The sequence below is a fragment of the Anas platyrhynchos genome, chromosome 3 (assembly GCF_047663525.1).
Source record: "Anas platyrhynchos isolate ZD024472 breed Pekin duck chromosome 3, IASCAAS_PekinDuck_T2T, whole genome shotgun sequence".
Classification (NCBI taxonomy): Eukaryota; Metazoa; Chordata; class Aves; order Anseriformes; family Anatidae; genus Anas; species Anas platyrhynchos.
This window is the reverse complement of record NC_092589.1, coordinates 18,274,722-18,302,640: the sequence shown is the minus strand read 5'-3', so window position 1 is coordinate 18,302,640 and position 27,919 is coordinate 18,274,722. Positions and strand designations below refer to the sequence as shown.

The 27,919-nt window shown below is 42.2% G+C and overlaps 1 protein-coding gene across 1 annotated transcript; it reads left to right on the top strand.

The window, feature by feature from the left end:
• The first annotated feature begins 109 nt into the window (after positions 1-109).
• STON1 (stonin 1) lies at positions 110-24,169 on the top strand. The gene is made up of 4 exons (XM_038176399.2): positions 110-415; positions 10,911-12,874; positions 19,798-20,000; positions 20,367-24,169. Exons 2-4 carry the CDS (start codon positions 10,954-10,956, stop codon positions 20,439-20,441), a joined length of 2,199 nt encoding a protein of 732 aa, XP_038032327.2. The 5' UTR covers positions 110-415; positions 10,911-10,953; the 3' UTR covers positions 20,442-24,169.
• The last annotated feature ends 3,750 nt before the right edge of the window (positions 24,170-27,919 follow it).

The window sequence follows — 27,919 nt, the reverse complement described above, 5'->3', positions numbered from 1 at the left end:
CAAATCCCAAGAGCTACCAGCTCTCCCACCGAGGCTGGGCTCAGCCCGGCGGGGTCCCGCCGCACGGCAAATGGCGGCCCCGCCAGGCGCCGCGGGGGCTGCGGGGGCGGCCGGGACGGGCCGGGGCGGGGCGGCGAGGCGGAGCCTGGGCACGGACCCGGCCCCACTCCCGGTCCCGGTCCCGGTTCTGGTGCCAATCCCGGTCCCTCGTCGTCTCCTGCCCGGGCGGTGCGGGCTGGGTTTGCCCACAGCGCTGACCCCCTCCCGGGCGGCCGTGTGAGGACGGGGCCGGGCGGGCCGAGGCTGCCCCGCTCGTTGCCCGGGCGGCTGCAGCGGATGCCGCGGGTCGCCGGAGGGCAGCCGGGGCCGGCGGCGTCGCCGTCAGCAGCGGCGTTTTCCCGGTAGTTGGAACGGGGTAAGTGGGTGGGGTTCTCCGTTTTTTGGTTGAAGATCGGGGTTTAATAAATGCCGGGCTCTACCTTTGCTTATTTACCGACGGCGAAGTGGCGAGAAGGGGTAGGGTTTGCGCGGCGTGCCGGGGCGCTGGGTGCGGGCATCCCCCCGGTCCCCAGGACTTTCGCCTTGTTTCAGCAGGCAGCCAGGCCAGCGAGGATTTATTTCTTTCTTTCCGTGTGCTATGTGAAGCGAAATGAACTCCTGGAGCCTTCCTCACGTTTTCTAGTAATGCAGCTGGTGGTGTGAAACCGTGCGTGTGTGCTCGCAGCGTCTGAAGTTATTGGTGCAGAAATTTCTGCTGGATGGCCAGCAGCACCCGGGGCTTTGGGAAGGCAAACCAGCAGCTCCAGCTGAACTGTGTGCCTTGCAGCGCTGGCACGGGTCAGAGCTGGTTAGACTGTGCTTAGTATGAATAAATAAGCCCTTCGTGCACACTCTGGAGACGTAACTCAGGCGTATTGTAGGTGACAAAGGCTACAGAAAACTTTTGCTTTCAGGTTTTAACTCAGTATTGAGGGAGAAGGGTCTCTTCAGTATTTTTTTTTTTCATTTCTATTTTTTTAAAAAGATTTAGGTGTTCGGCTATTTGCGGCAGCTGAGAGCACCTCGTAAACGTGCTAGGAAAAATGCTGACTGGGGTGTTTTATTGAAGCACGGTAAGAGTTAAGAGTTAGGTTACGGATGTCTGTGCTTGCATTCCTGGTTTGGGATGTTTTCTCACCAATGCAGAGTGCACCAGAAACCTGATTTTTCTGCAAACAGGACTTAACTTTTAGGGGGAGGATGGTAACGTCTGGATGGGGAAGGGAACAAAAGTTTTAGAGCCTGAGGCTCTTACACATGAACTGTTCACCTTCCTGTTAGCTCCATTTTCCCTGTCTGGAGGTCAAGGCTCTTCTACATGTGTAATAAAAGAAGAAAGTTAGCCAAAGGCAAAACATCAAATTGCCTACTTTACTGCATTGAAAGTCCACCTATGGCAAGAAAATGTTATGAAAAAAAGCTTACCTATTTCCCTGACTATTTGTATGAGTAGCTATATGGAGAGCAGAGCTTAGCACTGCATCATGTAACTAGTGTGTAACTGGTTCAGAGCACGGAAGAAGTTTGTACTGCTAGAGTTTGGCCAGACCTTACACTGACACGTAGCTACCCAAATCCAGATCTCTAAATAACAAATTAATGCAAGCTCTTCAGTTTATCTGTGCATGAATGTTAACTCTGGCATCGTGTTTTCACCCTGTTGGGCAACTAAACTCTGCCACAACCGCTCTCTCACTCCTCCTCAGAGGAAGTGGGGGAGAAAACACCATGGAAAAAGGCTCGAGGGTTGAGTTAAGGACGGGGAGATTGCTCACCAATTACTGCCATGGCCAAAACAAACTCAGTATAAGGAGATGAATGTAATTTATTGCCTATCACTAGCAGACTAGAGCAGTGAGAAGCTAAAAACAAAATACAAATACCTTTCCCCCATCCACCTTATCCTACCTTCTCCCCTGAGCAGCGCAGAGGAATGGGGGCTGTGGTCAGTCCCTAAAACTTTATCTGTACCGCTCCTTCATGGTCACTCTGCCCCTGCTCCACGTGGGGTCTCTCCCAAACTGATTCTGCAGGGGCTGCCCACAGGCAGCAGCTCTTCAAGAACTGCGCCGATATGGGTCTGTACCATGGGGTCCACATCTGTGTTAGAGATGCTTTTGGAGAGGAATCCAGATGAGGATTTTTGGGTAAGTGAATTAGGAATCATACTTTCAGACATGACTGTGATCAGTAGCTATTAAAAATACTTCTATTCAATTAAGCAGTAAGGATTTAATTATGATCCTCATTAGTATGAGTGTTCAGTCTTTATGACAGGGGAAACAGAATATCCTGCAGTTTAGGAGGGAATGGGTCTGTCAGAAAATGTTAGTGGTAGATTCCATGCAGTACTTCTCATGTTAAGAGCTCTGCAAATTTAGGTGGTGTGTTGATCTCTGGCAAGGTACTAGCTCTTGTTTATTGGCTACTAAAGCATGAGGTAGTTTTAAATGCTGATGTAAAAACTGACTCTGAATATACCCCCCCATCCCTCCATCCATCCTCCCCCCAAGTATACCGTGTGGTTCAGTGAATATGCTAAGTGTAGTATTTCGAATAGCTTCCCTGCTTCTTGTTGTTCAGTGCTAAGATTTGGGGAAGGAGGTTTGGAAGCATACTTTTTCATCATGTATTCATTGTGTCATTTCATCCATGGCTTCCCAGGGACACTACAAACACTAGCTGAGGACCAGTTTTAAACTTGTTTCTAAACATGGCCTGTTTAACATTTTGATATGCGATCTGTGTGCCAAAGCCTTCAGGACTTCTTTTTGTTTTGTTTTTCATCCAGAGGGCTGCTTAATTCTAAAATAAGGTTGTTGATTTTAGAGAAATGACACAGCTGTACATGACTGCATTTCTGCTGCTTGGTAGCGTGTTATAAATCCCTGCCTATGCTCATGGGGAGGAGTTTGGATGTTAAATAAACTACTTGCTGAAGCCCTCTGCAGTTCTGCCGTGACCAGAGCACTTGTGTGAGATGTTTGTGCATTCCTAATGATAATTTGTTTCCCAAACACTGTTTAAAGCTAATTCAGTGACATGCCATTAGCTTGGTGACCTGCAGGAGTACTGTAAATAAAAACAGATTTATTTTCCCGTCTTTTCCAGGCCATAACTGTGTTATGGTTTAAAGAAAAAAAAGGGGGGGGGGAGGGGAGGGAGGAACCAACAAAAAAAGCCATCCATGCAGTAAAACGTCAGCTACTGTCAGTAAACAGTTTACATGGGTCTCTTCTGTAACTGCTCACTGGCTCCCCAAAATCTGCCTGCGGAGCATGGGCTGTGCAGTCACTATGGCAATGCTGGAGAGGGGACTGGATGGCAGTGGGAACTTCAGCCTCTTCACCCCGATCAGAGGATAAACAGGGGAGATTTTTTTTTTTGTATAGAGAAGAGAGGCCCCATGGAGGGGTGTGCAGTATAAAGGAGACAAGCAAGCATGGGCATGAAGTGAATTAAAGATGATTTATATATCTCATCTAACTGGACAATAAGAAGGAAAACAAATGATGAAGAGAATGCTTACTGGTTACTGTACTGCTTTGATCAAACTTGTCTTTATGTCTTTTAGGAAAAGAGAGTTTTTTCTATTAAAGGTGTTTGCTTTTACATGGATTACCACTTTGGAGTTCTTATGGCTTAATGCTGGTCTCAGCCAACTTAGTAGAAGTACTTCCACCACTTGTGACGGTGGATGCTGTCCTGATGAATGTTGCCCTGCTGATCACCTGTTTGCCAGTGAGTGGAGCGTGAGCATGGGATGGCCCATACTTTGTGCTCAGGTATGAACCTGAGGTCCAAGGATGCACAGAAACACGTGCTACCAAAAGCATGTGTTACTGAGACCCAGCCTTCCTGAAACAGAAAAGAGGGAAAGCTTGGGTGGCCAGCACCTCTCTGTTCATAGGCACCTTTCCTGAGTCTTCTGAAGGAACCAAGATGTGAGAACCATTAATGGACCCAAGACAGCAAGACAGATGCTTAGACTTGAGTTGAGTGTTTACGTTTGCCATTCTTGTGGCTAGATGATGAATCAGAGCCTTTAATAAAAACCCGAGATGATAAATCAGAGATCAGTTAACCCCCCTCCCCCCCTTTATTTGTTTGTCATTCTCATTACCTTTTAATTGTAAAGAACAGGATTAGTCATAACTCTGTGGTTTTGGACCTTCTTAAATACCACTCTGGACTTGGTGGTGTGGTACATTGCAAGATACGATCGCCTTTCCTCAAAAACAGAAGAGTTCAATGTAGCTGTGGATTGGGGAAACTTTTTTGGTTTCTTTATGTTTCTTCTCGTTGTAAGCCTGTGATTCTTGGATGCTTTGTTGGTGGAGATGGGCTTCTTCCTGGCTTCTCTGTGCTGCTGCAGTCATTGATTTGTGTGTTTTATAATGCATCTGCAGGCTGAAGGAGTATTCCTGTTTTTCTCGAGTGCCATCTTCACATTAAAACTGGTGTGCCCTACAGCCATGCGTTTAGTTGGATCAGTGAGCGAGCTCGTGTGACTCACCCTGGCTGCGTGACCACAGGAGCAAGGAGGGAGGCTGCGGGCATCATGGCTTACGGCATACGGGGAGATCAACTTAAGCTGATCACATTGCACTCAAGGGCAGTCATGCATGTGGTTTTCTTGTCTTTTTGAAACAGCTTTTGCAATTACTTCACATCTGAATGCCAGGGAAGGTCTGTTAGGGTGGATCCAGGCACGAGAAGGTCCTTCACAGAACCCACTGGTTAAGGTTGGGGCAGTTGTTTCATGGCAAAATTGAAAATACCCTTGGATGGGTATGCTAAATTTTTGTACAACATCTCTCTTCAACTTCTTGAGCAGGGGAAGTGGAGAAGGAGGCACTGAGCTCTTCTCCCTGGTAACTGGTGATAGGACACAAGGAAATGGCACAAAGCAGCACCAGGGGAGGTTTGGATTAGACACATTAGGAAATGTGTCTTTACTGTGATGGTTGTCAGACACTGGAACAGGCTTCCTAACGAGGTGGTTGATATCCTGTGCCTGTCAGTGTTCAAGCGGCATTTGAAAAATGTCCTTATTAAAATGCGTTCATTTTTGGTTAGCCCTGAAGTGGTTGGGCGGTTGGACTCAATGATCTTTGAAGATCAATGATGCAATTCCAAGTAAATTATTCTGTTCTGTATAAACTGGAAGGTCATCACTGTCTACCCTTGTTCTGAAGTGAGCAAGAAGAGCTGCTTCTCTGGGGGAAACCCTCTTCAGTAACAGCCACGCAGCCTGGAGTAGATAACTAGAGATGGGAATCTGGCAGCACTGCTGCTTTTTTCATTTTATTTTAAAAGCTTGCTGTAGGTTTTCCCTCATGTGCGAATTTACTATCTGTTTGCAGCTTTTTGAAGCATGAGACATGACTCAGAGGTGCAGAGAAGCAGGTGTTCCCTTGAGCACCGCTGTACAGAATTTGTCCTGAGCGCTGGATGCTCTTCAGGGACAGCACATTTGGGCCAATACATGGACTTGACATTTTAATAACACAATAACCTGTTAACCTTCCATGTTTGCTGCAGTGTTTGTATGTTGGGTGCCTTTTTTCCCCAGCATAGACAACGTCCAGATGTGAGATTTGCTTTACTCCCAGTGCAAGGTGGACACGAGCAGCATTGTGCTGATGCCATTAATCATAGAATGGCTCGGGTCGGAAGGGACCTTAAAAAGATCATCTAGTCCCAACCCCCGACTAAAAATGTTAATTTTTTCACACTTGTGTGTGCAGTATCAGCTGCTGTATCTGTCAGCTGTGCATGACTCAGGACAGAGTGAGTTACTCCTGCCTTGCATGGAGGTTGTGCTCCTGGTGCAAGGAGCCTGGAAGCCCCCATGAACAGCTTCCCCCAGCTGCGCCCATGCACTGCGGAGCCAACGTTGTAAATACAAGTTCACGTTATGCTTTGAAGTCTGTGTATTTTTCACTCTTAGGCCAATGACTTATTTTCTAAAAGTAACGAAATGAGTGATGCAGTGGAAGACTTCACGTATATATCCAAAACACAAACGAAAGCCAATTTTTCACAGCCAGTTTTGTCATTTACTTGTGTTTATTTCCGAAGTACAGATCTGAGATTTTTTTCTCTGTCTAGGAGACGTAGAGCAGAGTTAAATAAAAGTGCAGCCATATGTAGTCTCAAAATAAAATTTGAGGCAAATCAGCATAAATCAAGCAATGTTTTACATAGAAGGTGTTCTTCATTTTTTTTCTTTGTGTAGTTAAGTAATAAACTATATGGTGATAAAGGAATATGGCTGTAAAACAGAGAGATACATTTGCCATATTTTACTTGGATATTACAAGGACTTACAAATGTTTAGGTTATTTTATACACCATATGTGCTTTATTGCTTAAACTGCAGAGAATTTGTACTTCCCTGTGAAACCATTACGCTTTATGGCAAAATGCTTTAAGAATCGTCTGCATATTTATACAATAAACAGTAACAACTCATATGGTGTCATTATGGGACAGCTTTACTGCGGCATGCATAGTATGGGGAGTTTTGCATTAGGTTTCTAGAGAGCATGTGGAGAGTGGCTGATGTGGTTCCTGGAAATATCATTTACGTGCGCTAACGTATGGGGGCCATAGTCCCTCTGGCAGGGCAGAAATAAAACCGCCAGGTGTTGTCCACAAATGGAGCAGCTTGTGCCAAGAGTTCAGCTGGTTTTGAAGGGTTTGTTTAAGCGTTTTGTTACAGTGTGTGCGTCTAGGTATATGTGCATTGCTAAATCTGCCTTTTTTTTTTTTTTTTTTTTTGAGCTTGAACTAATATGTGATGTTGGCATCTGCCTAGTAAGATCCTGCCATGGAAGTAGCATGCCTGAGAGATGTGAACGTATTTAAAGACTGTATAGTCTAATGCTTTTGAAGCTGCAGAAGTCTCTGGAGCTAAAGAGGTGATAATGAATGTATCTATGTGATTATGCTTCTCTGTATTTTGGAATATGAGTACGCTCTGTTAAACATTACCGTCACTTACTATATGCTTTGCAAAAGCAAGTTGTTTCCCTGTTAACTGGCCCTGTTCCTCTTCAATATTTTTAAAAGGAAAATAAGGAAAAACAAACAAACAAACATAAAACCAGGAGATAATCCTTGTGCAAACCTGTGAAAGCTGTGAGCTGCCACTGTGGGAGCTATGCTGTGATGGAGACTGTCCTGCAACCATCCCTTCCTGTTTAAATCCACAGGGATGTGCTTGAAGGATTTACCTGGTGTCAGAAGCTGGGAAGACCTTGGGGCTAGGATGCTCAGGGGGTTCACTAGCAGCTGTATGACCCCCAATGTTTTTCATCCCGCAGACAACCCAGGCAGTCTGGGTACTGTGATGTGCTGGGCTGCGGACAGCACCGGCTCATGTGCTGGTTCTTCCCTGCTGTAGGAGGTGATGAGAAGCTGCTCCATTGGGGTGGTGGAGATGCAACGGGAGGATGTCACCATCCTCATCTAGCTGAGGAGCAACGTGTATCTGGATTAAAAACACCACAGTCGATACCTTCAGTTGCATCTTGGAGCAAGTTATTTGTTATTACCCTTTCGCTGCAGGAACAGAGAGCAGCATCCCCCACAAGGCACAGAAGCTGTATTTTAGCAGCAGATTTGATCTGGGATTTTAGAAGCAGCAAAGGACCTGGTAATTGCTGCAGCCTATAAAATCTCTCAATAATAGGGTAGGAATCCTCTTCCGTACATCCTCGAGGTATCAAAATGAAGAAGTTACAGCTGCAACTTCTGTTCATTAAATACTGAGGGACTGAGTTAATTTGCTAAATGCAAAGATCGTTTTCAGGCAGAACACAATGGGTTGAGATGAGTCGCAGCTCTTGGGTTCGCTGCAGTCAAATTTAAGACCAGCTGGTATTTCAGCCAGCTTTTTGTTTATGGTTTTAATATGCTAAAAATGGTATTTCCTGTCACATATCTGAAGGAGATAGCACACGTGCTTGTAATTTAGATGTTAGGGGCTGCATAGTGTACATGGTCACAGAGATCAATGTCATCTTGTATCGTTTTCCTGTTACCTAAAATATCTGGGTTATGCTTACATGGGTCCCTAGGGAGCTTTTTGGAGCCAAACCACATCTATTTTACAGCCTGATTTTAATGCCTTTTAAAGGAAGAATGCGCTAATTCTTAAGAAGGAATTTGAAGCACTTTTTAGAACAAAAGAGGACTTGAGAGATAGGATTAATTTATTGTGTCATACAGATGTAAAAGCATCTGAGAACAAACTACATGAAGTAGGTAAGACTATAAACGTGTGTTTTTCTTTTAAGTACTAGATAAATGGTGCTGTCTGTAACAGAGGAGAGAGTGCATTTCATCATATTAGCATGACATTACAAAAATAGCTTTTAAAGATCCATATGATTTTTTTCTCCACTCCCAGAAATTGCTTTCGGTAATCAGTGAGCAATAGCAGTGGAATTGCTACCTATTTCAACACTTGCTTCTTGCCTGTGTTTTTTCTTTGTTTGTTTTTAATATCAGTATCTTTTTTTTATTTTTAATACATTTCTGAGCAAGTAATAAAAGGTGAAAGCTGCAGTTTTTGACAGGTACGTGAATGATATTGTAACTGCAGGTGATAGCTCCATCTGCAAAGTGTTTCCCTTTGTAGACATTTATTGACTGAGGTTAAGTATATGGCAGTTACATTTCAAACATCTTTATGAGTGTTTTGTTACAGAAAAAAAACATGCTGAATAATCGCAGCCTCACATTTTAAAAAGGCTGAATAGCAACAGAGGCTGGAAAAAAATAGTTCAACATCTGGAAATAATAAAGGGCATTGAAAAACTTCATTTGTAATGTGAAAGGGAAATGCACTGGAAAATGAATATTTTTTCCTGTAAACATGGTTTGCAAATGTTTCTGTTTTATATTTTCTTCTTCTTTTGCACGATCTCAAGTTTTTGTGATTTGCCTCTTCAGTTTAGCAGCAGTGGGACAGGAAGGCTGTGCTTTGTCAGGCTCCTCAGTGCACCGTCACTTCCTTTCAGCTACATCCACGGAGCCCAGGCAGCAAGAAGGTCTATCAGTCTCCTTGCTCAGCGTGGTTTTTCGCCCTCAATGTTTTTTTCTCTGGCTGGCAGTCACTTATCTTTCATAAATGCCAGATGGGGATGGAGTGAGCCTGAAAACATTGAAACTTCCTGCTTGCAGAAGCCGACAATAAATGCTGCAGAGGGGATGGAGGAGAAGGCTGTGAAATAGGAGGAAAAAATTATGAACAAATATGAGACCAAGGAGCTTTGATTGTTCCCCCCACTGCTGCACTTGATTTTAATGAAGTGACTGAGTGGGCGAAGGGATACAGTAGTAGTAGTGTGTCTGAGCTGTGATTGTCCTTTGTAACTTGTTTGCTCATTTTCTCCTTCTCTCTTTAAGTGGAGAGGAGAATGCTTATAAAATAACTAGCATAGTGCAAATATTTTTCCTGAACAAAGAGGTTGAGAGTTCAGAAAAATAATGAAGGACCAAAGGGTCCATGCCAAGCCCTTGTTTGTTCAGCAGCGGGGTGAGTGTCTTGTGTCAGTTCGTGATGCTTTCTTAAAGACTATAAGCCCGCCAAGAAATAAGGGAGAAGTTTTGAAAAATAATGACTCGTAGGATAAGATTCCACTTGGCTGAAGTTTGTCATCTCTAGAAACAGACTGTTCCCTTAACGCTGCAGATGAGGAATGGCTTTTGTGGTTACATGATTATATGTGTACATCCTTGCTGTGCAATTAAGAAATGGCCTGACTATGGCTGTTTGAGCATGAAGGAGAATGGCTCTAGGTTATTGTTATCTAGCTGTAATTAACAGAGTAATATGCATGCAGGTGGTTTTGTGCACATGAACTCTGCCTTCCTCGTGCTTTCCGGCAAATGCGAACACACTGGCACAATAAGAATACTGTTTTTCAGATAAACGATGTTTATGTAGGCCCTGTGGTGCTTCATTGTACTGGATTCCTCTGCAGTCAACAGCAATTTATTTCTCACTTCTGCGTTAGTCGGGAGCAGTGGGGAGGAAAAACTTTGTGGATGACACATCTTGCATAAGGACACAATGAGCATTTACATTTCAGTGCATGGTTTAGAACAACAAAGGCAAGACAATTATTTACTGGTTACAGTCTTGCTCAGAGGACATCTAGCTGTGCAATTCACCAAAGTCGCTCTGTTTGATAAGTGTATTAATTCGTTTGAAGCCTGGTGCTTTTTCCAGGCCACCAGCCAATTCAGTGCTTGGCAGATGCATATGTTGTTACTTACTTGGCTTTGACTTGTGTTTCAACAGCTTGTATCTCCTCCGGATTCTTACAGTCTACCCTTCAACAGGGGTGTATTGCTCATCCTTATAGCTTGCTCTTGCTTGTTTATAAGCCATTCCACCCCTCCTGTAACTTTACTGTGACATGTCTGATCTCTGAGAGCATAAGTCAGAGGTCTTTGAAGAGAACACAGACATGTAACACACAAAATACATTTAATTGAGTAACAGTTTTAAACTAAAAGAGGGTGAGTTTAGGTTAGATAAAAGAAATTCGTTACTGTGAGGGTGATAAAGCACCAGGCCAGGTTGCCTGGAGAAACTGTAGATGCCTCATCCCTGGCAGTGTTCAAGGCCACTTTGGCCAACCTGGTCTAGTGGGTGGCATCCCTGCTCATGGGAGGGGTTGGAACTAGATGATCTTTAAGGTCCCTTCCAACCTAAAACACTCTGTGATTCTGTATGATCTGTAAACTACATGCAAGTTTTAAGCTTTGTGTGGAGTATTGTAAGGGTTGGGTTTCTTGGTTTTGTCTTACAATGGAATTGATTTCTGATCATGTCTGTTCTTTCTTTATAGATGCTTTGAGGGTGATATAGCTGCAAGTGCTCTCTCCTAGAAGATGTGTTCCACAAATCCAACCAATTGGGTTACCTTTGATGACGAGCCACTCTTCCAGTCACCTCAGAAATTGGTTGATACTCACGGCAGTTGTAAAGCAAATGGCCTTAAACTCAATCTTTCTAACGTGTATGAATCTTCAAGTCGATCATCTTCTACAGGCAGCACTCCACTCTCGTCTCCTGTAGTTGACTTCTACCTAAGCCCTGGGCCCCCCAGTAACTCTCCACTGACCACGCCAACCAGAGACTACCCAGGCAGTCCGTGCATCCAGAACCCAGGGATTCATATCCTGTATCCTATTCCTGAATGGCCATCAAATGTTAACCTTCCATCACCTGGGGTTTGCTCTTCCCTCGCCTTGCAGAAATCCAGCAGCTTTCCTTTGACTAATGACGATCCAGTTAAGGCTTCACTCCCCAAATCAACAGATGAGGGAAACCCTGATCTGCAAGGAGGCTGTGACAAGGCAGGAGAATCATTGACACTGGGGCGCTTCCCCCACTTCCAGAGTGACTGTGGCTTTGCCAGTCCCTTTTGGAAGGAAGGATGCTCACTCAGCACATCACCAGCTAATGTTAACACGTGCAGGAAGGACAAAGCGATTAACAAAGGCATTTGTCATTCTAAAGAAAAAGAGTTTTACCATGACCAGAAGAGCCTTAACCAGGGCTCCTTCAGCTACATCTGTGAGAGGCTCGAACACCTGCAGGCTGATGGCTCGGACACTGTGGGAAGCCTTCCCATCTCCAGTGCTCACGCGTGGCACAAGCAATCCCCAGCTGTTCCTCATGGCCTGTTCCGGAGCTGGAAAGTTGATGGGTGGCCGTTCATGCTGCGCATTCCTGAAAAGAAGAACATGATGTCGTCTCGGCAATGGGGCCCTATTTACCTGAGGGTTCTAGCTGGAGGTGTGTTGCAGATGTACTATGAAAAGGGCCTCGAGAAACCTTTCAGAGAATTCCAGCTGCAGCCACACTGTAAGCTATCCGAACCCAAACTAGAGAGCTATAATGTTTCAGGAAAAATCCACACCGTGAAGATTGAGTGTGTCTCTTACACGGAGAAAAGGAAGTACCATCCCAAAGTAGAAGTGATCCATGAGCCGGAGGTTGAGCAGATGTTAAAGTTAGGAACCACGGATTATAATGACTTCACTGATTTCATTGTAACAGTTGAGGAAGAGCTTATGAAGCTTCCTACCATTTCCAGGCAAAGGAGAAATTATGAAGAACAAGAAATGACTCTAGAAATAGTGGATAACTTCTGGGGGAAGGTCACTAAAGCAGAAGGAAAACTTGTAGAAAGTGCTGTCATCACACACGTTTATTGTTTGTGTTTTGTGAATGGAAGTACTGACTGCTTTCTAACTCTGAATGACCTGGAACTCCAGAAGAGGGATGAGCATTACTTTGAGAAGGATGTGGAGAAGAAATGGATCAATATTCTTGATTCCTATTTCCATAGCTGTGTCAAAACACAGGAATTTGAGCAATCGCGAATTATTAAGTTTACACCTCCTGATGCCTATAGGCTGGAGCTAATGCGTTTCAGGACACGGTACCATGGAGAAGACCTTCCGTTTTCTGTGAAGGCTGCAGTAGTGGTTCAGGGGGCATATGTAGAACTTCAGGCTTTTATAAATATGTCTTCAGCTACAACACGTTTACCCTCTGTGAAATACTGTGAAAATGTTATGATACGCTTTCCAGTTCCTGTTCAGTGGATCAAAGCACTTTGGACCATGAACCTCCAAAGGCAGAAGTCCCTAAAAGCAAAAATGAATAGAAGAGCATGCCTTGGTTCTTTACATGAGATTGAATCTGATCCCGTAATACAAGTCTCACTTGGAACAGCCAAATATGAAAGTGCCTACAGGGCTGTTGTGTGGAAGATAGACAGGCTTCCAGATAAAAACTCAAGTAAATAATTTGCGCTGTAAATCGATGGGTTTGGGTGCATGTCTTCTCAGGATTTTGCCCTGTTTTTATGCTTCTGTGCCTCCATCAGCTTCAGTACTTCTGATTTCTGTCTGTAGTGGTGGAAGCTGGACTAACCTTTCTGAAAAAATAGCCTTATTTATTTATTTTTTTTTCCAAGGGCATTTTCCCAATTGAATGAAGGCAGATGTATTACTGTCACAAATCTTAAGGGTGCAGTAGTGTGGAAGTGGATCTCATCGTTTGGAGTAAACCTCAAGCCTATAGTAAAAAACAGATGGGAGGGTTTATGCTTCACATAAAGGTTTCACATGAGGTTTGTGCTGGACAGTGCGGGGATGGGAAGCAAATGCAGGTAGATGAAATGATTTGTTCACCCAGTGTCATACAGTTAATAGAAAAGGTGTACTGGAACCGTTGTGTCCTGGATTTCTATCATCTTTTGAAAAATGGTGGGTATGATATATAACTAGAAGGTGCTGTGGTCAAACTTGTAGCAACTTGACTGTGCTGCTGCAAAGGCTGTTAGGTACTGCCTCTTCATGGGTTTGTGTATTGAGATGGTATGGTCATGGCAATAACTGCACTGCCAAAAATGCCTCCCACTTTATTGCTGTTTTTCTCTGGTGCTAATAACTCTCTAGATACTTGCTGCAGTAAAGCCAGTTAAGTTTGTAGTCGTGCACGTGGGAATTGTTAATTTTTGTCTAAGCAAAATAGTTGGTTTATATTAATTGAGGGAAAGACAATTTTGGGGGGCAGGGAAATACAAATATATGGTTGTAAAATTCCTGTTTTCAATCATTTTACCAGATGACTAGGCCACATCATCCTTTTCTGAAGGCATGCAAGTTCTTGACAGGAGTCTCATTCTGACTTAAGTTCTATAGGGTGAAGGCACCTGATGCTTTTCTTGGATAGGCATTTTAAGTATATGAGACTTCGGGGATCTGTGTAAGACAAGGGCATCTATTAAAGTATTTGCCTAAAACATCTGCAAAATCTGTACTTTTATAAAGGCAGTAGGTGTGTAGGATTTACAAATAGCTTGGGCTAGTCTTGTAACATCCCGACTATCTGGACTAACTACCACTTTAAAATGTCCAGAAGAGATTCAGTCTTTGAATTCCTGGTTTCAGGTATGCTAGTACTAATCTGACATGTCCACTCACTACTTGTGACAGCTAAATGTGTGAGCAGGTGAGACTGCATTCAAAGCAATTAAACACCCCCATACCCACAAAAAGCAAACAAAACCTCCTGTGGATTACTTTAATGCCATGTTTTTTCCTGGGTCCCCCCAAATTGTTGGTTATTTAGAGAAGAGCCCTCCACTTTGCATGCTGCTTGCTACCTTGGTGTCTCACGTTCTGCTCAGTGGTGGGGACAGAAGAGGCACAGTGTCGGCGTCTGGAGTAATGCAAGGCTGGAAGCTGAGCCAGAAGCGATGGCGGGGGTGTGCTTTCTCATGGGACTGTCTATGTGGGTTGCTTTTAATATTTTTTTTTTGCTCTTTAAGTACTGAAGGGCTGCAATGAGGTCTCCCTGGAGCCTTCTCTTCTCCATGCCGAACATCCCCCAGCTCTCTGAGCCTCTCTTCATAGGAGAGGTGCTCTAGCCCTATAAAGTCTTTACGGATGTCCTCTGGACCCAGGATGAAGTTGGCCTTCTGGGCTGCAAGTGCTCACTGCTGGCTCATGTTGAGCTTTTTGTCCACCAGAACCCCCAAGTCCTTCTCTGCAGGGCTGCTCTCAATGAGTTCTTCTCCCAGCCTGTACTCATGTCTGGGATTGCCCTCACCCAGCTGCAGCACCTTGCACTTGGACTTGATGAACCTCATTAGGTTCATGTGGGCCCAGTTCTCAAGCTTGTCCAGGTCCCTTTGGATGGTGTCCCTTCCTTCTGGTGTATCTGGTGTATGCAGATAACACCACTCAGCTTGGTGTCATCTGCAAACTTGCTGAGGGTACACTCGATCCCACTGTCAATGTCACCTTCTCATTTAACAGTGGGGTAACATCTCCTTGGTCTTTATTTTCTGACCAATGTACCTATATAATCCCATGTTATTTTTGCGTAATAAGCCCAGCCAGTTTGCTACCCAGAACACTCTTGCCCCACCTGGTGAGGTGCATCCGAGATCATAAAACCCCAAACCCTGAGCATGGCACCAGACTTATGTTCTCTGAAAGTAAGAACAACTACTATTTTTTTTTTTTTTTTTTTTGTGGTGGCATTCTGCATTAGCTTAAACTTCTGATGGTTGATTAATTCCTCTGGCTGATATCTGAAAAATCACATATATCCTTGAAATGCTCATGTGTTGGAGGAAATATTTCAGCATAATTACTGCCTGGTCAATTTTTAAAGCCTTTAGCCGAATATTCTGCATGCATTTAAGCTTTCAAAAATAAATCTGTCCCAAGTTGTGGCAAAAATCTTAGGACAGTCAAACTAATAGAAATATTTAAGTATTCATAATACTTTTATTGGAAGGAGGAAAAAAATATGCTGAGGTTTTTGCTTTCAAAAAGCCTCTATTCAAGGCTTAGAAAAAAATAAGGGGAGGGAGTGGAGAAGAAAAGGTTATCTATTGTTTATAGACATTGAAATATGTTAGTATCCACTGGGTTCTATTAAATTACTTCCTTGGAAGAGTGCTGGCCATGCCAAGTCTATGTCAGCTGTGAGATATGCCAGATTTTTAAAAGCTGTCTGTACTTATTCAGATACATAAATGGAGAGTTTGGAGCCTGAGTGTTAGTATTAATTAAAAAAAAAAAAAAGTTAAAAGGCTTGGAGTTTGACGAATTGCTCAAATGAAGTTTCTGCAAATTGTGCGAGTATACACTTTGTGAAAGCAGGACTTAAAATGTTCCACACTTCCATATATAAAGATTTCAGCACAGCATTGCCTCCAGTCTTTGCATTGGAGAAGCTCTGCATGTGTGCTGCCTGGGGAGCTGGGGAGATGTTAGTCTTGTAATCACGATGTTCTAATCTCTTGCTGTGTAAATTTGCGCCCTGTGGTGTTTCCTGCAATGCCACCTCAGGTAAGGTTGCTTGAATGCTACTCATACGGGTGATTGAGTGCTAAATGGTTTGAGTAAAGGCAGCAAAGTTAGGTTATTAATTTTTTGTGAAGTGCTATCTGAATGCAAGGTGACGGTTTGAATCTCATTTCGTAGCATGGTGGGGTTTTTTTGTTTGTTCTTGAAAGGAAGGGAGCAAGAATTCAGAACATTTTTGGGTTTGCCAGATCGTCACATGTAAAATAGGGAAAGACTTAGGTGTGTCAATTCCAAGAAGTTGTAACAAGTTGCCTAGACACCTCAGACTCAGGTTTTCTGTCTCCTAAGCTAGCCATTAAAAACTCAATTTTCTTCCCAAATTGTCCAGTTACCTTTCAGGAGTGATTCAGTCCATCAGGCCAGATGGTCAGTGTCTCCACGATGCCTGAAAGGGTAGATTTGGACAGCTACCTAGCTAGCCTTGTGTCTGAATAATAAGCTAACAATAAAGCTGATGTCTTAGCTTTCACTGGGTAACCATAAAGACGTACACCCTGCCTGCTGTACCTGCTGTAGCCAACTCGTCTTTCTGCATTTTCTTTGGTCCTGGCCAACAACTCATTTATTCAGCATTGCTGGTTTTGTTGTTGATGTTGGTTGTTTGTTTTGGAAAAAAGGTCTGACACACGCAACCTCTCTTTCTTCTAACTCCAGTGTAGCACAAGGCTAGCAAACAATAGTTTTGTGGAGCAGAGGTGACAAACACTAGCTGGTTTTAGGGGAAAACTAAGGCAATGCTCGCCATCTCTTGAAGTGTTGGGTAATCATGTCTGACAGCTGGTGGGAAGGGGTCACTACATGCTCCCACTGTGGCCCTGTGGTGGGCAGAGGAACTGTTCTGCAAGCTAAGTGGTGAATTCCTCTGGCAGTGACCTTGTGCAGGAGGTAGGTGGGCTGGGAGGAGCTCTGTGTTTTGGGGGTAGCTAAAAGGGTCCAGGGGAGGCTGCTCCAGAGGACCTGGGACAGTAGCCTTATCAAGATCCCAGAACTATCACCTCTGCTCTTACAGCCTACCTCCTAGGGGAAAGAAAGGGTCCAGAACTTACCAGATCCCAACACTGAGACATTGAATGCTCTGCCTCTCACAGTGTATGTTAGCTGGAATATAAGGCCAGAGGGCTTTTGAAGTGTTAGGTGATACCTGAACCATAACTATGCCGTGTCTAACAGACCCACTAGCAGCAGGCCATGAGCAAAGGCCCATTTATGCCTTCATCTGGGATCAAGTGGGCATCTTGCCATGAGACATTTACCATCAGAGAGCTATCCAGGAGAATGCCAAGCAATTTTGTGGTTTCCCATTCTTGGAAGACAAAATATTTTTCCAAACAATTCCCATCACTGCTCATTTCTTCATAGGCCTCCCTCCCGCAGCAGGAAGATGCTGAATTTGATATCCAAAATTCCCTAGATATACACCCTTTTGTGTCTACCACAAATGGACTCCAAACAAGACGCTGCTGGATGAATCCTTTCTCCTCAGATCCTTGTCAGCCATAGCCCTAGAGGATGAGAGAAAACCTCTTCTTCCCGTGTGCCATCGTGGTGTTACAACTGCTGCTATTTTGCCTGGGGTCGAGTTGCTGCCCATGCAGTGTGATGCACACTTTCGTAAAGAAAGCTGGGGGATTTCATAGCCTGTGGCTGATGCTCTCCCATGGTGCAAGATAACATCTGCTGTGTATATAGGATTATTTTCTGAAATCTGCTTCGGATCTCTCAACATTAAAAATAGATACAGAGAGAAGAAACGTTTAGGATAAGGACTGAACGCTGTATATGCTGGAAGCAAGCCTGCAGTGGATGCCTGTAAACCAGCCACTTAGAGAGTCCAGACAGTGCAGGAATGCACTTGTCCAGTGGCAGACACAGTCTTGTCTGGAGTGGTGGCTGTAACAATGCGGCTGTGTTTGTGTGGCTTTGGGTGAACTGACAGAGAGAAAAACACTAGAAGTCAGCAAATATCTCTTAAATTGTTGATTATTGTTGTTATATGTGGAGGAGAAAAAGAATTAGAGATTCTGTCCCCCCCACGCCATCTGAAGTTCAGGGGCTGACAATCCAAAGGAGATTTCTTGTTCCTTTTTCCCCGTTCCTCACCTTTTCTTCCAGGCAGTCAAATTTTAACTTATTGAACAAAGGAAGGAAGAGAGAGGAGATTTCTAATTAAAACTACCTTTTTTTTTTTTTTTTTTTTTTTTTATTGACTACTAAAGTACTATTAACATAATGAGTATGTTTAAGACAAATATTAATTTTGTGTTCTTTAACCGTGGATTGTTGGGGACCTGTTGACTTTTGGGATTTGGGATGAAATCTGGAGGGCAGTATTGAGTTAAACTTTGTTCTGGTGAACTCAGGGACTGATACATTTGACAGAACTCTGTCCATTGAAAGCAAGCAAATGTACATTACTTCCTAAAATTGCAAATAGCCTGGCTTGGGCAGGCTTTGAGGCAGGTTGTGGGGGAAACTCAGACAAAATGCTGCTGCATATGTAGCTTCCACCTGCTATGCAAGGGGATGTACCCAGCCCAAGACTCCTAGGAGCACTGGAGATGATGTGGCTGCTGTAGGGAACTGCTGCAGGTTCAGCTACTTCTTATGGAAGGACTTTTTTATTACTATTATTTTTTTGTCTTGCCAAATGCCTGTGAGCATTTGAATATGGAATGTTATATGGATGATTCCTATGGGATAGATAAAGCTTGGTGTATGTTAGCTCCATCTTCAGTATTTTCTTATTCATATGGATGCAGAATTGATTCCTGCCACTGAAGAAAGTAAGAATGGGACGCTTTTGCCTGAACTTTAGGATGCCTTTTAATATAATGGATAAAAAATATATTCTGCCAGGCTTGCCTTCAGCAAAATATGGCCAATCCTTTCTCTGCTTTTCTCTGCCTGCAGCCAAGTGGTAGTTAGGTCTTTATGCTGATGCTTAAAATCCTGGAGAGGGGGGGAAACAGGAAATTACTACTTTTTGCCTCGAAGAATTTGGAGATGCAGATATGATAGAAAGGGTACTTTCCGTTCTATTACACTGCTTTCATGCAAAGTGATCCTGCTGACCTTGGTTCCCTTGGAAGGCAGGCGTTTCACCCTGGTGTTCGTGGTGGGCCAGGTGAAGGAGAAATGATTTTCCACGCCATTTCCACATTGTAACAGGGCAGTTACTTCAGCAGTGTTTTCTTTTAGAAGAAGCAGGGTGTGTTCTTTTCCCAAAGCAGAAGCAAAGCTAGGAAGGGAATCCAGCTAGCCTGTATCGTGGCCGCTGGGACATACCTTGTTTGAGCTGCAGTCTGAGCTGTACCTTTATCTTCCTGCTATAGGCAGACTGCAATAAATGCTGTTACATGAAGAGTGCCAGCTCTTGAAAGGAACACCCCAGGAAAATTCCAACAGCAGAGAGCCCTGGAAAAGGCTGGTGGTTGTACATACGGAGCCATCTTTCTCTTGGCTGAGCTGGGGTCTTCCAGTTTTTATTTTTCTGTAACAGTAAAGTAAGAAATGTATTCTGAAGTGAAAAATGAGATTCTTTCCTAATAGTCTGGATTTAACAGCCATTTCCCTACATTTGTACTACTCTTTTCTTAATCAGAAGTTGAGAGGATCTAGTAAATCACTTGTAAATTAATTTGTAGAACTACAGGCATTGTGAAAAGTGTGCTGAAGTAGCAAAAGATGATAGAATGATGTTGTACTATGTAACAGCTATGCATTAATATGAGAGAGAGCTATGGTCTTCTGCCAGCAGACTAACCATGCGTTATGAACAAGGAAAAAATAATTAACTGATTTTGTGTGTGTGTGTTGTGTTTTATCTTTTCCAAGGTTCAGATCATCCACACAGCCTGTCTTACAAACTCGAGCTTGGATCAGACCAGGAAATACCTTCTGACTGGTACCCGTTTGCTACTGTACAGTTTGTCATTCACGATACCTGTGCATCAGGAACAGAAGTCAAGTCACTGGGCTTAGAGAGTGATGTGCAGCCGCAGAAACATGTGATTCAGAAAGCTTTTTACAATTGCCAGGTATCTGGGGCTGTTTTTCCAATTTTTTCTTTCTCTTCCCCTACCCCAGTCCCTCCATACAGTATTTACAAAGCAAATCTGCTTTGTATTCCAACCATACCTTGCGTGTGCTTGTGATAATGACTTCAAGCAAAAGAATCATTAAAAAATAATTCCTTGTCTCATCAAAGATGATGCTGAAAGACAAATGCAGCCTTATTTTTCCTCAGTGAGCTATATTTGGGAGTAGTGGTTTTGAAATTTTGTTCAGTCTGGAAATGTTTTGCTTCTGTGTCAAAGCTCTTCCTTGTGCCATTGCTGCAAATCACACTTCTAGTGCCCCCCGTTGTTTGCTAATTCTACCTGTTTTTTGTTTTCTAACTACAGGTTGAAATTGAAAAGAAGTGGATTAGGCTTGATGGAGAAGATCCAGATAAGGCTGGCAACTGCTTAATGCAGTGAAAGAAGACAGCGGGCATCATCACTGTGATATTAGTAGGAATCAATTCACATTGGAAATTCTGTTGTTAGAAAAAGCGCATTGATCGTGTTTATCCTAAACTAGGTCATCAAATACATTTTTAAGTGCTTTTGGGTTTGTTGCTGCAAATCAGCACTCGATTGGCTTGTGTTCAAGTCAGGTTCCCGTCATGGGAAAAACAGGATGAGCAAGGTCTGCTTGTAAAGGTTTGCAGGATGTGAGCACTTACTTGACTGATTGTAATATATATATATTTTTTCCTGTTGCATATCTCTGACAAGGGAATGATCTCATAGTCCATATTGAAACCTAACGACTCTGCTCAAAGAGTTCATGTCACTTGGACATAAAATGCTCAGCAATAAAAATTGCTAGAGCACTTATGTGCACACCAGCATATGTGTAGGTTCCAGCAGGACCAATTACATTTTTTTTTTTTTAGTGACATTTGAAAACCTGTCCCCCGTGTTTTTGTTCTCCTCAATTTATGTGAGCAAAACAAGTTGCAATATTATTCTCTATGAGAGCCTCAACTAATGAGTTATAAACTGAGTGATTTCATTGGTAAAATGGGAAAAGTTCCTCAGCAATAATATTCCTCACTTTTCTGTGGCAGTGAGTGTTTCCTCCCCAGCACTTTTATAGGTTCATTTGAAGTAATCTCTTGGGCAAAAAAAAACATATGGCAGATGTGATTAAAATGTTTGTGCCAGCATCAGGCTTTTTTTTTTTTTTTTTTTTTTTTTTCCCATTGTTGCAGCAAGTGAGGGGGCATATTCTCAGCAAGCGTAAATCGGTCCACTCCAATTTCATTTGGTGAAGCTTTGAAAATTTACACCAGCCCACAGGCTGAAAAAACGGTGAGTTGCTACTGATAGTGCCTTTAGGATTTAGGGTCCAGATGTTGGTTTGGAAACTGCAGAAGCTGCTGCATTGCTGCTTTGAAGAACTTCCAGGACAGAGGGCATTTTTTCATGCATGGAAAGTGAGGTATTTTTGTTATGCTGCTGGCTCTAATGGCATTTTTTGGGGGAAGCAATGCAGGAATAGACTATGGCAAGGGAAGTGAAAATGTGACACTTCAGCAGGTAGCTACTAACCCTATATTAATGTGTTAACTTCCTATTATTGTAATTTAGGAAGGCTTTTTAGCATTTCCACGTAGGCATTATCCCCTTAGTCATTTTATGCAGGCTGTAATTCCAGCTCTGTTAAAAAATCTGATAAATTAAAAAAATACTTGTGATAATTTTTTTTCCTGCAGTTTTCCTAAAATTATCCTTACTTCAAACTGAAATTATTGGAGAATAAAAATACAGTAATACAGTACGTCTCACTTTATATTTTGCCACAGCTTGTAACTGTTTATGTGAGCACTGTGTAAAAATACAGATAAATGTTATTCCCCCAAAGTAGAAAAATGTGGGATATGTACTGAGAAAATTACCAGTCTGAGGAAACAGAAGGCCATAATATGAACATAGTTCACCACAATAAACTTTTCCACCCATTTGGAAGCTGAGAATGAAATGCGTAATAGATTCTATAGTAAGTCCTGGGGGCAGCTTTTTATGGGTATTACACTGCCAAAGCCCCAAATAGACTATTATGGTATTTTGTCTTCTCTATATATCCTTTTTATTAGCAGATTATATTATCATAAATCTAAGCAAGCATTTGAGTACTGTAGGTATCCAAATATGTCTCAGATGTTGCATCCTCCATCCCTGTTCTGACTTTAGTAGCCATTAGCACCTTCAAGTCATGTTTGGTTTGTTTTTATTCACATTCAATTTCAGGTTGTTTACTTCTCAGCTGAACTGAGTGGCACAGTGCATAGTAGGGCAAAATGTTCATCCTTGGCATCGCAGCAGAGCTCTGCAATTCACTTAAATCCGCAGTTATACTAGAGCTGTAAAGCAACGTTTTAATTCATCTTTCTTGGTAGTGAGTCTGTATTGTATCTGGTGTGGCGCAAATGATCATTCAGCCTTGCTGAACTCGTTAACATAAAAAGATCAAGCTACAACTTTGTCTGTGTAGCACAATCTTGGATCTCCATCTGAGGCTTGCCAGACTCCGTTATGTTAATAAGAAGTGGATCAGGATCACAGGGAATCCATTCCACAGAAATACTCCTGTATTGGAAGAAAGCTACTCTGTTTAATGCATAGCTTTCAATTTAAACCTGACAATTAGCAAAGCCTAGGGCTGAATAATTACCCTGTTCAGTTTCAAACTGCTGTTTGTGTACCTTGCTGTCAGAATATTTAAAAATACGAGGCACTTTAATGAAAGAAAGTTTGGATTGTCTGACTTCCCCTCATCAATTCTAACTTCCTATTCTACTGCAACCTGCTAAAGCAGAAACACCCTTGGTTCCCCTTTATAGTATTTCTTCTGCGTTCTCTGATGCCGTTGAGTATAGCCAATTGAATGAATATTCTTTGTGTTTGACTTATTTGCTAACATTTTCTGTGAACACTATAGCAGGTGATGGTGAGTAAACATGCTGGTTTTTATTCTTTAGAAATCTGGGCAGTAAGTCATCTCCCTGTATTCTGGGAGATGAGGAACAGTTGCTAAAATGTGTGCTTGGTGTCCAGCTGGCAGAAGGACTGGGGCTTTAAATAGCCCATGAGGTACATTGGCATCATACTAGGAACCAGGTTTCACACGTCTGTTCTCTGCATGTCCACAGCCAGCACCTGCACTCACTGAAAGTCTTCCAAATGCTTAGGTCACTTAAGATGCTGACACTTCGCTAACATTTACTGCAGGGCAGTATTTAGATATTATCTGTATTTTCCTTCACAAAGGAAGCACAGTTGGTGTGTGTTAAATTTTAAGTGTAAATCAGTGAGAACGGCTATTTTCAAAGTGTTTATTTACAAAGCATTGTATTTGCTCAAAATGACAAACTTTCTTTGCATTAATCTTTCTTAGACTAGTTGTGTTAGTGTAGGTAAATTGTATTTGATGTAATTTTGGATTCAAACACCCATTGAAGTCAATGGAAGTCTTTTAACTGACAAAATGGGATCTGCATCAAAGCCTCTAAGAATAAAGGAGGGGGGGAAAAAGAAGAAAGGAATAGTTATAACGGGCAGGAAAAAAAAAACACACTGTAGAAGATTCTTGATGCTAGTAAATAAGCAATCTTCAGTGCTTGCTTATTGCAACCAGAAGAGAGCACAAAAGTGAGGACAGGAGGTGTTACTGGGTGTCAAAGCTGAAGCCTTGCAGCGACTGGGAACGATGCTCTGGCTGCCTTTGTGCAGCAGCTCTCAAGAAATGAGGGTGATGGTGCACTCCATTGAAGGTGATGCCAAGCCATGGTCATCCTTATGCTTCTTGCTTTTTTCCAGACTCCATAGTAGTTGTCCAGAAGTACTCTGCATTGGAAAATGTGTGTTCACATGTTGCATTTAACTGCATTTATTTTACTTGACAGACTTCTTAGCTGCCGTACTGGTGTCCACATCGTTTTTACATTTATTTGTCTTTTTGTTGACTAAACACAGTAATTAACTGCTGCAGTTGGTAATTCTTAGCTGTAATTTTGATAACTCTGAAGCAGTGCTGTTATTCTTAATGGAAAATATTTTATTTTTGTCTGTATAAATACAAACAGATCATGCTGATGATCTTGTAATAACACTTTGTAGATTACATATTGATTAGAAAAATAAAATTGTATTTCAAACTAGCAGTTTCTTGTCCTCTCATTAAAAAAATATCAAGCTCATCTTACATTTACTGTAATTAACTGGTTGATCTTGTACCACCAATATTGCGGTTTATTACAAAAAATAATTCTACTGTGTGTATGAATGGGGGACATCTCCTCTAGCCTTAAATAGTGCTGGTCACAGAAAGCAGAACATGCAAGATTAAAAGCAGGAACTTCGGTATCATCCTGATGATATACAGAGGTATGCTGCTTTTGTAACCGTGTTGGACTGCTGTCTAATGTGGGACCTTCTTTTCTCTATTCATCTATAATGTTGAGTCAATTTTACCTCCTAATTGTAAATATCGACACCAAAGTTTAGAAGAGATCAGAAATGGAAGGAGCGATCCACTGCCTCAAGCAAAAAAACAAAAGGTTATTTTAGCCCCCTTTGTGGAAAGTCATAGCATGCAAATGAAAAGTGTTTCCATGTAGCCATGAGAACTAGTTACTGATTATTTTTTGCTGCTGATTATGTAGTTAATACTGTTAAAGGGGATGTGCAATGCTTGCATCGCTTCAGGTAGATCTATTCAGAAGTAGAGTTTGGAGGAGGAGAAAAAAAAAAAAGTGACAGGATGCATACGGTCAAGTATTAGGAGAGCAGGAACCCAACCATGTTTGCTCTAAAAGGGAAGCCCAAGAAAATGATCATTGAGCAATGGGTCCCCACATAAATGCTTACAAGATTTGACACGGCAGTGCGACTTAATCTTCATATTCTGTCATTCTTCAGTGGAGTTGACTTGGTATCAATTAGGCAACACTCAAGAAAACCTTACTTCCACTCTGTGCTTGATCCACCTGTTTCTAATTCATGTGCCTGACTGATTTTAACAGTAGCAAAGTAGGTGTTGTAAAAAAAAAAAAAAAATGCTGTCGGTAAAAAGGGGCTTCTCTGGTTGCTTGGACTTACCCCTCTCCAAATTATTCAATGCAAAGTTAGACATAGCAAATTGGGATTGAGCAAAACATGCTGCTCTTCCCTTACTGAACGTTGAACATCACACTCAAGCTGCTGGATTTCAGCAATCATCTGTGTAACTGCTGGATTAAAATTGTTGAGGAACCATCTGTTCAACTCTAAAACTCCCAGCAGCCGATTCAGATAAGGAGAAATAATGTTCCAGGCACCTCCACCTACAGCCTCCCACTGCCCCCGACTCCGTGTGGTTCTGAGCGCGTGTGTAGGTAGTGCCTCCATCCTGCTCATCTCTAAGGCAAAGGAGAGTGGAGCTGGGGAGCCCAGGAGCAGGACTGGAGCTTTGATTTGGGGACAGAGGAAAGAGATTGAATATTTAGGAGAGGCAAGGTTTATTTCATCCTAAATTAGGCTTAATCATGCTACAAAAATCTCTGGGCGTATCAAGGAGCAGAGCTGTACAGAACTATTCAGTGTATTCAATCCATTGGTGGTGCCTTTTTTATCCAGCAGTTTGTACAGGTCAGAGCCCTTGTTAAGCTCCCCTGTGTTATGAAAGTTTGTCATTAAATTGAACTAAGGGAGAGCTTTTTCTACAATTCCTCTGATGAAGTGGCTTAAATCAGGTAAAAAGGAGAGGCATATGAGGAAACAAGAGTCCCATGTGATAAATGGGAGAGGTCCATTTGTTGAACATGTCTCAGTGTTATCTGTCTGAGAACTCCAAAAGAAATTATGGAGCTTATAACTAAATCACTCTGTTTATAAAACTGGTTATGATACCACAGTGCCATATATATAAGAATCAACAGCTGAACACAAAGGCAGTGTGTTACAGGGAATAGCTTTTAAATGAAATTACAGGTCTGACCATGTTGAGGCATTTGCATGGGGACTGCAACCACTTCCTTCTAAGAGTGATTAAATTTACTTGGAAAGAAGGGCAAGATGGTAGTTGTAAAATAATGCCTTAAGAAAGAATTGTATAGACCTGTGGTTATGTTCCTCTACAGCAGCAATACTAGATTTTAACAGGAGAGGGCATTCACTACCAAGCATCTGAGTTTGCTGAGGAGTGTTTCTAGAGGTAATGCATTTTAAAGTTGTATTTTTTTTTAAATGATTAATAAAGGTTCATCATCCGAAAATAAATCTTCTCCAGACATCATGTACCAAGAGGAGTATAAATAATTACAAATTAAAACCTGTCCAGTAAATGAATGCTTGAGGTGCCCTTAAGCAGCACTACCCCAAATGCTGACAAAACCCTGAAAAATCAAGAGCGTCTGAACAGCATACTAATGTTTTTGATAGCCTGACTTCTAAAACATTTGTGAGCTGTTAAAGAAACTGCAATGGGGAGACCTAGATTAGAAGCTGAAGTGAGACGGATGGAACCTGGATGCTGTTCCTGACTGCCATTTGCGAGCTTCATGAAGACAGCGTGTTTCTTCTCTTAAAAGTGCGGTTAAATGCTAACAAAATCTGTAAGCATGAAAATCACGATAGGTTTGCACTTTATATTGCAGGACACTGATCCTATGTTAAGATCACCAACGTCAAAGGTATTAAGTATTGCTATTAACAGATTTTTTATATTTTTTGTTTTTCAGAGGAAATTTAATTTCAAGATGTAAGTAACCAGGCTTTTTTATGCTTGTTCAATTGACATACTGAGTGAAAAGACACCTTCTTTAGTAATTTCTAAAAGAAATTATATAAAGTTGCTGCCAGACCTCAGATAAAAGCCTAAGTGCCTTGGTTAGCAAAAGTGCAACCTTCCTGTGCATCTTGGAAAGCTGTATTCCCATCTCCGGTTTTTACTTTCTCCTAAACGATAGTTGTGCTTTGGTATTCAGCAACAATATTAAGGTTACGATTTACAACACACAGGGTATGGCCACGGTGCCTTGCACTGGTGGGATGTCTTGGGTACATACAAATACAGAGACACAGTCAAACTGAAGTGCAGGATGAAGCTCATTTGCTGTAAATGTCCATGCTGATATACCCAAAGTAACCTGACCTCTATCTGAGATAGCTGAGAAGTCCTTTGGTATCAAGCTCCACAAACTCCCTCTCTTTTTGAAGTTAGCTGTACAAATTGTTCCAATGTCAAGGAACTTTGTTACTCCCTGATAAATGAGGGGTCATAGATAGCAGGAAACTCATTTATGTATGTTTTTTTTTGCATTTTTCTACCTTTCCAAAAATTGCTGGACAGTATGCTGGCAGATAGATGGCTATGTATCAGGCTTATCTGTCTCATGAATAAGTTGCAGCCAGCTGCAGGATCACCATCTGCAACCTGCAGTGCCCAGTGAGATCCTAAAGGCTGCAAGTTCTCCCTGCTATTTCTTTAAACACGACAGGACTGATCAGATGAATATCCTGTTATGCACTATCCCAGATAGTTTCAGATGAATGATGCACTTTAAAAACACATACTGTTATTTAAATTACTCTGTGAGCAAAGCAGCATGGCTTGCCTTTTTCTTGTGGTGATGCAGGGCACACAGAACAGATGAATATGTAATTGTCACTTAATTCATGATCTAGACAGTGTCATTAAATATTTTTGTTGCTGAGCAAAATTACTTCAATAGCAAATTGCATTTGTTCTTTGTCTCACTTGTAAAAATACAACTTACAATATGATTATGGATGTTGCTTTTTTTTTTTTTTTTTTTCCCCTGTAGTTGTAGGTGTTAGTCTAGCTATAAAATTAAGGGTCTGTCAGTATTTTCATTAAAATCTTTTCATTCTTCTGGTTGTGTAAGCTAGCCTTAAAATCTAATGCTTAA

What these genes read in the sequence shown, in the direction of transcription:
- STON1 (XM_038176399.2), top strand. Translation starts at nt 10,954, where the DNA reads ATGTGTTCCACAAATCCAACCAATTGGGTTACCTTTGATGACGAGCCA. An exon ending in GCTTCCAGATAAAAACTCAA is followed by an intron (nt 12,875 to 19,797) that starts GTAAATAATTTG and finishes ATCTTTTCCAAG; the next exon opens with GTTCAGATCATCCACACAGC. An exon ending in AAGCTTTTTACAATTGCCAG is followed by an intron (nt 20,001 to 20,366) that starts GTATCTGGGGCT and finishes TTCTAACTACAG; the next exon opens with GTTGAAATTGAAAAGAAGTG.